Source organism: Suncus etruscus, chromosome 14 (genome assembly GCF_024139225.1).
Source record: "Suncus etruscus isolate mSunEtr1 chromosome 14, mSunEtr1.pri.cur, whole genome shotgun sequence".
Classification (NCBI taxonomy): Eukaryota; Metazoa; Chordata; class Mammalia; order Eulipotyphla; family Soricidae; genus Suncus; species Suncus etruscus.
In genome coordinates, this window is record NC_064861.1 from 91,482,129 (window position 1) to 91,494,516 (window position 12,388).

The 12,388-nt window shown below is 40.7% G+C and overlaps 1 protein-coding gene across 1 annotated transcript; it reads left to right on the forward strand.

Moving 5' to 3' along the window:
• The first annotated feature begins 5,718 nt into the window (after positions 1-5,718).
• Positions 5,719-9,487, forward strand: LOC126028596 (sulfotransferase 2A1-like). Its single transcript, XM_049787545.1, has 4 exons — positions 5,719-5,750; positions 7,751-7,845; positions 9,021-9,201; positions 9,474-9,487. The coding sequence occupies exons 1-4, from the start codon at positions 5,735-5,737 to the stop codon at positions 9,485-9,487; spliced, it is 306 nt and encodes a 101-aa protein (XP_049643502.1). The 5' UTR covers positions 5,719-5,734.
• Positions 9,488-12,388: the final 2,901 nt, after the last annotated feature.

The window sequence follows — 12,388 nt, forward strand, 5'->3', positions numbered from 1 at the left end:
CAAAATTTAGGCACCAACAAGGGGATATCTTCTGAGAACTCTGTTTATGGGTGATTGTCCTTCCACTGTAACTTTACCTTGTTCTCTTTCTTTGCATCATTGTTCTTTATAATTAAAAATTAAAAAAAAAAGAAATGTTGGGGACTTATTTTTTTTTTTTTGTATAAGCTCTCTTGTTATTGTGGTGATGGTTTTATAGGCAATCACTACTAGCTTCATAATGACACTTTTCTTACTTTGTCTGCTGATAAAAAAATGAATGAGTGAAAAAACAGGGTTTCAGGTATTAGGCACACTCATAATTGCTCCGAATCTGATATTCAGAAAGACTGGAGAAAAATAACAAATTTAAAGAAAATGCATCATACCATTCACATAATTGGCCATAATACATTTGCTTACAGATGAGAGAAAGGTTACTAAAAGTATAAAGAAAAAATAAAAAAGAAAAGGAAAAGAAACAAGTTAAAAAAGAGATAAAGGAAAGAAAAACTACAGTAGTGAGCACATTTGTGGAAATCATTGTATCACCAATGATTAATATTTAATTAACAATTAAAAATTAATAACCAATGTTATTAATTCAGTGGCAGAAGGTCTAATAAGCTCTTGTTAGCTGTCCATTTTGTTAAATTGGGGGGCTTCTTTAGAAATGACACCATCAAGCATATGAAGTTGTCCAGAAATTCAAAGCACTTTACTGATACTGAATCTTTAAGGGGTGTGTACTCAGCTGCCAGGCCTCCTAGAAAGAGAAGGTGAGAAAGGGGTGTTTGTGTGAAGGCTGTTGGCACTCCCTCCAAAAATCCCAGGTGATATTAGATATATTATTTTAAAGAAAAAATTTGAGGTTCTCATTTTCAGATTTCCCTGGGTTGGTATTGATTTACTAGATGCTTTTCAGAATTCATTATCAGATTTTTACATAATATGCCTTCTGAGTGACCTCCCACTTACATAATCTCATTAATCTTGAACCTGTCATGCTTTGTGATAGGCTGGACAGGAATGAGAAAACCTCACAGGGATTGTTTGGACTTTATTCTATAGCAGATCTTCACTTGAACAGCCTCTAACTATGGAACATAAGGTCCTCCGCAGAGATGAAGTCAGACATTTAGAAAAGAATGCCAAGATTCATGATGTGTCATTCACGGGTCTTTTTATCACACCTGTTTTCTTGACAGAAGAGTGGCATAATTTTGAGTTTGCTGAAGAAGATGTATTGTTGGTGACCTATCCTAAATCAGGTGAGGAAGGTAGGCGTGGGTACCATGTGGACATTGGTGGGAGAAGTGAATCTTTCTGCAGGTCAGGACAACACCAGTCTCCAGGAAAGTGGATGTGGATCTTGTAACAAGAGACACCATAAACAATTCTGGGTGGGGGGATGAAGATATCAAGATTTGAGGAGAACACATAAGACAGAATCCTAAGACAGTGTCAAATGTTTATACAAAGAACAGCCTAGAGCACTCTTGGTCCAGAACTTCATACAGAGAAGGAAAGAAATAGAGAAGGAGAAAGACAAATGCAAAGGAATGGAGACTCAAGGGCTTCAAATGCATTGGGAGTGTTAAGAAAGGTGTTAAGAGCTAAATATCCAAGCCACAGTCCACAATGGTGAAATCAGGAGTCCCAAAACTTTCACAGCTGAACTTTAAAAAGGTGCCTTTTATAATGCAAGCCTGAGGTGGGAAGGAGTTATGGGATGGACTTTGGGAACATGGTGGGAGGAAGATTGCCTCTGGCATTGATGTTGGTACTGAAATATCATATGTCTAAAACTCAGCTAGGAAGAACTTTGTAAATCACAATGCTTTAAATAACAACAATTGAATAATAAAACAAAAGAAATAGAAGGGCTATGTTCCAGAACTGGAGTAAGGGAAAGAGAGTGTCCACCTGAATTGGAACTGAAGTGCCTGCTTGGATGTTTTATTCTTTTTCTGTATTTTTTTGTTACACCCAGTGGCACATAGGGTTATTCCTGGCTATGCGCTCAGAAATCACTCCTGGAAGGCTTGGGGGGACCAAATGGGATGCTGGGAATTGAAACCATGTCTGTTCTAGGTCAACCACGTAACTGCATGCAAGGCAAAAGCCATACTGTGCTATTGCTCTAGCACCATAAATGTTTTATTCTTCCTGTAAGTCAAAGCTTTTTTTTTTTTTTGTTTCTTTTTTTTTTTTTTTCTTTTTTTGGTTTTCAGCCACACCCAGTGACGCTCACGGGTTACTCCTGGCTATGTGTTCAGAAATTGCTCCTGGCTTGGGGGACCATATGGGATGCTGGGAGATTGAATTGCAATCCTTCGTAGGCTAGCACAGGCAAGGCAGGTGCCTAACTGCTTGTATCACCACTCCAGGTCAAAGCTTTTTTTTTTTTTTTTAAAGAAAGCTTTGGGGTGGGGTGAAGATAGAGAAGTCCTGGTGTGTTTCCTGAAATGGGAGAGTTATTTTGCTTACTGACTTACCAGATGAGTTCAAGAGTGTAACTATGGAGGGACACAGTATACTTCTCTGAACTGCCAACATTTCTGTGCCAATGTCTACTCGCCTACCTTTGGAGCTTCAATTGTGTGATCACAAAAATATTTAAGGGTTGGTTTTCAGTGGACACTATTTAGTTTCTTGATTATATTCTCTGATAACCACCTCTAGATTTTCTGATGTTTGTCTTTTATCCAAGACTCCCTAATGAGATGGGGGAAGAGGAGGAATTCATCACTTCTTGTAGATGACTAGTATCTGCTGTTGTGCAGATAGTCTTCTTCTCTGCTCTCTTGATGTCAGGCACTTGAAATATTTCCCCATTCTTGACTCTTGCAAATAGTCCTGCAGTGCACATGTGAGAATGGTGTGTTTGATGTCCTGTCTATGAGGAAATCATGTCTAAATGAGCAGCTGTCATTTCTCTCTTCTTTCATTCAGGAACACACTGGATGATTGAAATCCTTTCCCTGATTCACTGCAGAGGCGATCCCAAGTGGGTGCAATCTGAGTTAATCTGGAACCGGTCACCCTGGATAGAGGAGGAACATTGTTATAACTATTTAAAAAAGAATAAATGTTCCCCTTTCATTACTACCCACCTTCCAATCATGTTCATGCCTGAGTCATTCTTCAGGTCCAAAACAAAGGTGAGTGTACAATGGTCAACATAAGTGTGATCAATGATTTTCCAGTTGATTGAGAATGGGCTGGAGGTGCCATATCTTTCAGTGAATTAGGTGGAAGGAAGAAGTGGTCCATGGTTCTGTCTTACGTTGGGTCACTGCACACTCCTGAGTATGCGGGTGTCAACCATCCATCTTGTAGCATTTTCAGGAGCCAGATAGAAACTAGTAGAAAATAGAATTAGAAGTGTCCTATGAGGGGTCAGAGCAGTGATGCAAGTGGTAAGGCATCTGCCTTGTGATCGCTAGTCTAGGATGGACCGAAGTGTGATCCCCCGCCTTCGCATATGGTCGGTCTCTCAAGCCATGAGCGATTTCTGAGTGCATTACCAGGAGTAACCCCTGAGCATCATCGGGTTACAAAAACAAACAAACAAACAAACAAACAAACCAAAAAGAAGAGTCCCATGAAGCATGTCAGAACCTCACAAGGTTTGTCTAACTACTTAAAGTGGGGGCAATGCTTCCTACCAATCAGAAACCATCACAGGAGAATGTTTTAAGTTAGAGCAATCAATTGGAATTACCCAGGATTACCTACCTAGCCCATCTGCTTTTACCAATAGCTATTGCTTGAGTCCAGTAATCTGAAGGCTCACTCTTGGAATAAGAGATGATCCCCAGGGTCTCTTCCCAGAAGCAATCGGCAATGTTTCTATAGATAAAATTTCTTAGATTTACAATGGAATGAAGAGTGTGCACAGAGAGTGAGTTCCTGTTAAGAGATATTGAGCACCTATGTCTTCTGCCCTCTGGGCTTTATTTACAATCTGGGACTTCCAATTCGTTCATTTTTCCACACGAAAAATGAAACAACAGGGGAGTGAAAGGGTCTTTTGTTTTCTGGGGCTCTCTGATCACTAGGTGCCTGACCATCTGTTAATCTCCCAAACTTATTTCAGGGTAGGTAAAACCTGGATATTAAGAATGGCAGATAATAACCTGGACATCAAGAATTGGGCATCTTTGAAACTACTTTAGGAATAGTTAATATTCTGTAGTTTTTTTTTTTTTTTGGTTGATTAGTTGTTGGTTTTTGGATCACACCAAGTATGCTCAAGGGCTGCTGCTGACTTTTTACTCGAGCTTTGTTGGCAGTCTCTGGGGATCCTATGAAATTAGAAGAATTAAATCTGGGTCAGCCAAATGCAAGGCAAATGGCCTCCTTGCTGTGCTATCACCTCATCTCACAGTGTTTTTAAAATTCTGAATATTAATTAGACTGTGAAAGTTAAAATTAAATACTCCTCAGTTGTCTTTTTTACTGTATGATTTTATTTGGATACAGAAGTGAGATGATTACAATGGAAAATTAATAAACTCTAAAATAAGATTTTTTTAAAATTTATTTTTAATATTATTTTTAAGAGGTCACACCTGGCAGCACTCAGGGGTTTCTCCTGGCTCTATGCTCAGAAATCGCTCCTGGCTGGCTTGGGGACTATATGAGATGCTGTGATAGGAACCATCATTCTTCTGCATGCAAGGCAAAGGCCCTACCTCCATGCTTTCTCTCCTGTCCCCTTTATTTTGATGATAATAGAACCCAATAGTGCTGAGATGTATAAAACAACTCAGGCAGGGGCAGGAAAGAGCACATGGATAGGGCATTTGCCTTGCTTGTGGCTAACCCAGGTTTGATCCTCAGCATCTCATAGGGTTCCCTTCCCCTCAGAACCACTGAGGATTATGGCTCCATCCCCAAAAGAAACAAGTTGGACAGTCAAGACAAGAAGCAAATAATTTCACTCATTTGTGAAAAAAAATTTTAATGGGCAAACAGACTGGAACGATTGTCCAATAAGGAAGGCTTTCACCTTGGATGCATCAGTCCAAAGTTTGAGCCCCAAACACCCATTGGATTCTCCTGAGCACCCACCAGATGTGATCCCTGAGACCAGAGCCATGACTAAACCCTGAGCACCACCGGTGTAGCCCATAAAAGCCCCTAAAATGAAAAAACAAATCAAAATGTAAACAAACACTTGGATTAAAATAATATCAGCGTTTGCCCAAATGGGGCAAGATTTGGGTAAAATGTGAATGGTCGGTATAAAGTAGACTTTGAGAGACCCTAAGGAAGGCATTATACAGAGAGGTATGCTGCTCACACACTTGAAACCTAGCAATGTTCGAAATCCACAATATGAATTTTATTCAGAAGGATTATAAATGACTTTTATGGTAATCATTTATCCCATTTTTTCTATTGAAGGTGATTTATGTTATTAGAAATCCCAAAGATCTTATTGTGTCTGGCTACTTGTTCTGGAAGGGTGTAAGCTCTGCTCAGAAAGCAGAATCAATAGATCAATTTTTCAATTGGTTTCTGGAAGGAAATGGTGAGTAAGTGGGAATGCGGGGACATTGGAGGTCGATGTAGAGTCCTTCATGAGATCTTCTTTGACACCCATCTAGTACCTTCATGGCTCTTCCCCCAGCAAAAGCCCATATTATCTATGTCCATGTTATGTCCAATTTCATGTCTACTTTTCATTTCCATGTCCATCACAAGCCAACACTTAAGCATCCTCCGTGTTTTTAGAGATTCAGGAATGCAGAAAGTTGGCAGTAAGTGGATTAGACTTCTCTCCCCCTGTTTCTCCAATGGAAAAAACTTTCCCTTCCATACCTTGACAAAAACATCTAAACTTCCCAAAGCATCTTGGATGCATCTTTTTGCAAAGCTTCTATATAATATCTTGTCCTAGAAAGAGGAGCTTTATGGTTTGGAGCCTGACCTTCCATACTGGACTGATTTTGAGGCTGGAGAAATATTACAGCAGGGAGGATGCTTGCCTTGCCCAACTGACCAGGTTCAATTTCTAGAACCCCAGATAGTATCCCACACTTTGCAGGAGTGATTCCTGAGCTCAGATATAGTATTCCATGAGCCGTACCAGGAATGGTTCCAAATCAAACAACAAATCCAATAATTTCAGATCCATTTTGAATCAAGTGTTTCCAAAGGTGTAAAACAGACCTTGGGGGACCTAGTTTCTCACCTAGTTTTCTCAACACCACTGCTTGTTGTGAAGGGTGGGTGACAATGCCACTTATGTGCTCAGTGACTGAGTTGCACACCATGTCAGCTTGAAGTCTGGCAGAGGTTATACTTCTCAAGGCCATTAAGCCTCTTGATGAATATTTTGTTTTCCAAAAAAGTTAAAATTATGTAAAGTCGGGACTGGCCGGTGGCGCTAGAGGTAAGGTGCCTGCCTTGCCTGCGCTAGCCTTGGATGGACTGCGGTTCAATCCCCCAGCGTCCCATATGGTCCCCCAAGCCAGGAGCGACTTCTGAGCACACAGTCAGGAGTAACCCCTGAGCGTCACCGGGTATGCCCCAAAAACCAAAAAAAAAAAATTATGTAAAGTGCAAATAACTTACCACATAAATCTATGGAAAAATATAGCCATATATGAATGGAAAGTGCTCTACATCTCTGGATTCAGCTCAATTGCTTGAACGAGCAAGGTAGATTCTGTACCAATTGAACCACATACCCAGCCACTTATTAGTAATTTTCTGTATTTATTTATTTTTAAGAACTCATTTTTCAATGCTATCAAAAATGATGGTATAACCATTGATAAATGTAAACCAAAAAGTTGTAAACCAATAAGATGTAAACAATAATTGACTACTATACGCAAACTGCTCAGAGGGACTTTTGTACCTAAATTTGTTGTGTAAAGAGAACAGTGACCATTCATGTGCCAGGTTTCATATGATTTTACTGGAGCAGCATGCGAGGTCATAATTAAGAATACTACATTCCATTCAAATTTTGTCTGAAAAACAAAAGGAAAGACAAAAACTCTTGAGGCTCATTCTCAAGTGACAGTTAAACCAAGCAGCACTCGCAGTGATCATAATTTCCTGCCAGCTTTCATCAGAAGTGCTCAGATATGCTCTACAAGCCATTGGGTTCACAGCACTTTCAGGGCCAGAGGAGAGATATTACAGTGGGTAAACAACTTACCTTGCATATGACCAGGTCTGATTTGGTTGCTGGCTCAGATAAATGGTTCCCAGAGCACTTCAGGGAGCCAACCTTAGGTGCAGATCTGAACGTAGTCCCTTAAGTACAACAGGGAGTGGCCCTAACACCCAATGGAGAAAGTAGAACATATTCAGAGATAACTGTTGGGGGAGACTTGACTTCCCGAGAGCTCACCCAGGGAAACATGTCTGTGAAGGCCTTGTTTAATACCACCTGGAGAGCCTCATCATCTCTCTCAGGAATACACAGGAAAGCTGGACTTCAAACATATGGAAATGTCTTAGACTAGGAGAGAGAGATTGGGAGAGAGAGGATATTTCCAAAGGACAATAATTTCCATGGCAATAGTCAAAGGCAGATCTTTGAGAGATGACATCTTCAAGATCCATGTGGCTATGTATATGCATATAAAAAGAGTTGCCAAGTCGGGAAATCTCTAGAGACTCTCAAGTCTACACTAAGAGAACATGGAGTGTACAAGTCATCAATGCTCGCTGCTCTCTGATATGTAGGGGAGCTCCTCTACTATGCAGTGACCCACTCCTTTCTCTGATTTCCTCTCTACAGTGCCTTATGGATCGTGGTTTGACCATGTCCATGGCTGGCTATCTATGCGGAAGCGTGAAAATTTCCTGTTGCTGAGCTATGAGGAGCTAAAAAGAGTAAACTCTTGTTCCCTTATTCCATCCTCACTCCTCTTCTCTGTTCTTCCTTCTTCTCTGTGTCTCCAACTACCTTCTCTGCAAAGCCAAGGCATATGGTGGGTCATCAGGATTGAGGACAGCTAGTGGCAAGGGTGTCTCATTTTGGTGAATATTCCCAAGACTCCAAACTTTTGTCTGTGTCTTTACAGCATGGAAAGGCATGTTCTTATCACCCTGGAACTTGAATGCAGGAGAGTCACATGGATATTGGGTCATTCTTTATCACAGCAGGGGGTACTGCTTATTGGTTGGAGCCAGGGGACAAGAGCATGTGAGAGCAACTTGATTTACACTTCTCGAAATGATCCTGCAAAGTAACGTCCCAACCAGGCTAACAAAAGCAGCGTACCCACTAAAGAGAAAGATGGGATTATCTGGCTTTGGCAAGTACTGAGTTGAGTTTACCCATGGTAGGAAATAGTTCAAAACCAGAAGACTGAGCCATGGAGAGCCATGGAGAGCAGAAGGGCTCTGTCACTGAAAAGTGGAGGAAAAACAAAGGTGCTGCTTATATTCTTACACTCGCCTCTCAGCACATCCTTCTCATCTCTGGAAATTTCCTATTTCCCAATGATACCTTCCTAATGTGTGCATTTATGCTTAGTACCTAGTTTAACTAACTCATTCTCTATTATGGGGGAGCCTTCCAGCCTCCTACAAAACCTTCCTGAAGCTATTTCTAAAGCTGTCAGTTTTCTTGTGAAATTAAACAGAACACTGAGAGGAATGGTCTATGAGTTCCAGAAAAGTCCTTCCACAGATCCATACATACTGCTTGTCTTCTGATGGTTCCCCATAGGTGCCCTAATACGCATGCAAATATACTGTAAATAGATATATGGGATCCTTAGTCAGAGGTAGTTCTGGGCTCAGTTTTACTTGATGGAGTCATACAATTGTAATTGGATTCTTAAAACTTTGTGAATTCCTTTCTGGCATTGTTCTTGGTCATAGGCATCTAGCACCTTTTCAACATTGTACTTATGTGCCAGTCCCTGGGTGGCCTACCACTAGGTCTCTCACTTCTAAAGGGTGCACTGTTCCTCCTCTCTTTCTCCTTGGGTAGCTTTTCTCCTTATCTTCTCTGCAATCTTCCTCTCTCCAGTCCTTGCTCTTCTGTGGTTTTCCTCCAGGACCTGAGAAACACTGTGAAGAAGATAAGCCAATTCCTGGGTGTGGAATTAGGACAGGAAGCCATAGACTCAGTCCTAGAGAACTGCTCCTTCCAGGCTATGAAAAATAATAATATGTCCAACTATTCCTCCATTGATGAAAGACTTGTGAATATAAAAGTAGCTCCCTTATTGAGAAAAGGTAAGAGAAAAATACCATGTTGTGCAATAGGACATTAAGCTTGGACAATGAATTCATGCACATCACTTACTGGTCATCTCCCATGATCTGTGTGGGTGAAATTACTTCAGTCATGATCAATGTCTCTACACACTGGCTGAAGCTGATTCTGGCTACTGGAAAACATCTGAGTTGTGTGAGATCTGTAGACTGATCTTTTGAATCAGAGCTTGATATGGAAAGGACTGTACTTCACAGAGGGTGAAGGTGAATTCCCACCTGCTGCCAAACAGACCAGGCTGAATGACCTGTGAAAAGACAATTAGACTAGAGAGATGGTCGCATGTTAGTAACTCCTTTGGGGATTAGCATTGCCAACTCTCCTGAACAAGGAAATGTCTCAAGGAGTGTTTTTCATCAGCTGAGAGAACAGGAAAATTTTTCACTTGGCTGAAATCACATCTTATTATAAGACTTTGAGATAAGTCAGAGAGATAGGACAGCAGGGAGGTCATTTGCCTTGCATAAAGCTGACCTGGCATTCCCTATGGTCTCCTGAGCACCCCCAGGAGTGATTACTTAGAAACCCATGATTACCACAAGTGTGACCCTCAAATAAAATGAAACAATCCAAAAAAGACTTTGCAAAGTGTCTGTATAAAATACAAAGTTTGGGGCCGGAGAGATAGCACAGCGGTGTTTGCTTTCCAAACAGCAGATCCAGGACCTAAGGTGGTTGGCTTGAATCTGGGTGTCCCATATGGTCTCTCTTGCCTGCCAGGAGCTATTTCTGAGCAGATAGCCAGGAGTAACCCCTGAGCACAGTTGGGTGTGGTCCGGAAAAAAAAAAAAAGAAATACAAAGTTTTCCCTACCCTTGAAGTCAATATGAAGAGTTTCCATGGTATAGAGAAGAGTATCAAGGCCAAAACATTTTGTTCAAATCTATCCAGGATGGTTTGGCATAGAAAGGAGAAAATAAATCATCTTCATATTCATCCTCGTTGGGCTGTCGCCCAGGACCAGGGGGTCAGGGACTATCACTCTGGTGGCCTTGTTAACATGGTTCTTCCCTGCACTATTGTGTTCATTGTCATTTGCTGTGCTGTTTATTTTTTTTTATTTTTTGTTTGTTTTTGTTGTTACAATCAACTGTAGATTTGCTGAGTCCTGAGACTCGATTATGTTTTTTTCCTTTATAATAAATTCTGTAGTTCATACCAATGCATTTTGAAAACAAATAACTTTACTCACATGACAATGCTGATGCTATTGAGGCTTGGAGCGTTTAGACAGCTGAGGTGACAGTATGGTACTTTGTGTGTGGTAAGGACACTACTCGTGGGCACAGTAGAAGGATTTTTTTTTCAGATTAATTTCTTTATTTGAAAGTTTAGTGAAAACCACAGCAATAAAAGAGCAGTATGGTGTTTGCCTTGCACATGGCCAAATGCTGACAGACCCCAATTCAAGTCCCAGTATCCCATATGGTCTCCTGATCCTGCCAGATTTCTGAATACAAAGCCAGGGGTAACCCAGAAGGCCACCTGGTGTGATCCAAAAATAAAAACAAAACAAACAAAAGGAATGTTTAGTGAACACCTAACCTATGACCTAGGACTTCAGAATGGTATTTAGAGGTAAAGCATTTAAGAAGTAATTATGAAAATTAATTAAGAATCAACCCTAACAGAGAAAGGATACCTAGGACAATGAAAGTTGGAAACAATCACTGTGGACTTGAACTGGGCACTGAAAGGAAAGTGATAGGCATGATACTTTTTTAGTGATAATATTGCAAATTACAATGGTGAGAAGACAAAAAGAGAAATGGAGACAGACAGAAAAAAAAATGTCTTCCAGGGATGCAGGCAGTGGTGAGTTTGGAGGGAAATTATTGGTATTGGTGGCAGGAAGGATGTTGGACATTGTATGGCTGAAACTGAATAACAAACAATTTTGAATCTGTGTATCTCATGGTGATTTAATTAAAGAATTTATCTATTTATTTCTTTATTAAAAATCAGCACTTGGGGCCGGCGAGGTGGCACTAGAGATAAGGTGTCTGATTTTCAAGTGCTAGCCAACGAAGAACTGTGGTTCGATTCCCCCCCCCCCCCCCATGTCCTGTATGGTCTTCCCAAGCCAGGGGCAATTTCTGAGCGCTTAGCCAGGAGTAACCCCTGAGCATTAAACGGGTGTGGCCCAAAAAACCAAAAAAAAAAAAAAATCAGCACTAAACTGACATGGCTGTATAAGAAGCTAAATATAATATACATATAAGAAGTAAGATAGTAGATACAGGTGACTCCAAGGAGAGAATGCACATCCCAAAAAGGGGAAAATACTCCCCAAACACCCCCAAATATTCTGACATCTAAATCCAGGCACTGCTATCTCCAGACTAAGATTACTCTGGGGCAAGTTAATTTCCATTCTTTAAAAAGAAAAGGAGGGGCTGGATAGATAGTACAGGGCACCTGAGACTACCTAGTATGACCCAAGAAACCAACAAAGAGAACAGGAAAGGCTCTCTAACCATCCTTGCCTGCCACAAGTTTACTTAAGTGAAGACTCTTTAGCTGTCCTTCTCTGCTTCAGAATCTGGCAGAGTTAAGTGTTATATCTGCGCCACGAGATGTATAATTTTATAGATCTGACATAACCTAACCTGTGTCTCTCCTGTAATTTTTGTCAGGTGTTACTGGGGACTGGAAAAATCACCTCACAGTGGCCCAAGCAGAAACTTTTGATAAAAAATACCGGGAAAAGATGAAAGATCTTCCTGCAGAGCTGTTCCCATGGGACTAATGTCCAATAATGTTCAGGATCTCATACAGATGTGGGTCACTGTTGTGCTTTTGTACCAGTGCATGCCTGAAGGTGTGTATGTGTGTAATTGTTTAAAATCTTTTATCTCATCCTGGAGATTGTTCATCCTGAACAATCAACTCTTTGCAGTTTTTAGAACTTGATCAACACTGACCTGTGTCCTGCTTATTGATTTTACTGGCACACCAGCTTTGGAAATAAAACATGCTTGAACATTTCACACAATTATAAATAAAGATGATTGTGATGGTGTTATTTACTTTTTTCAGTCAAAATGAGACAAAGGCTAGGGGGATCAGAGAGTTATATTAGAGGTTTCTAGAATAAGAAAGCGTTTTCCTGGGGTCAGCTAATGTGCATGCTGAGGGGCTGAGACT

Coding starts and splice junctions, on each gene's coding strand:
- LOC126028596 (XM_049787545.1), top strand. Junction 7,846..9,020: donor GCTATGAGGAGCTAAAAAGA/GTAAACTCTTGT, acceptor GTTTTCCTCCAG/GACCTGAGAAACACTGTGAA.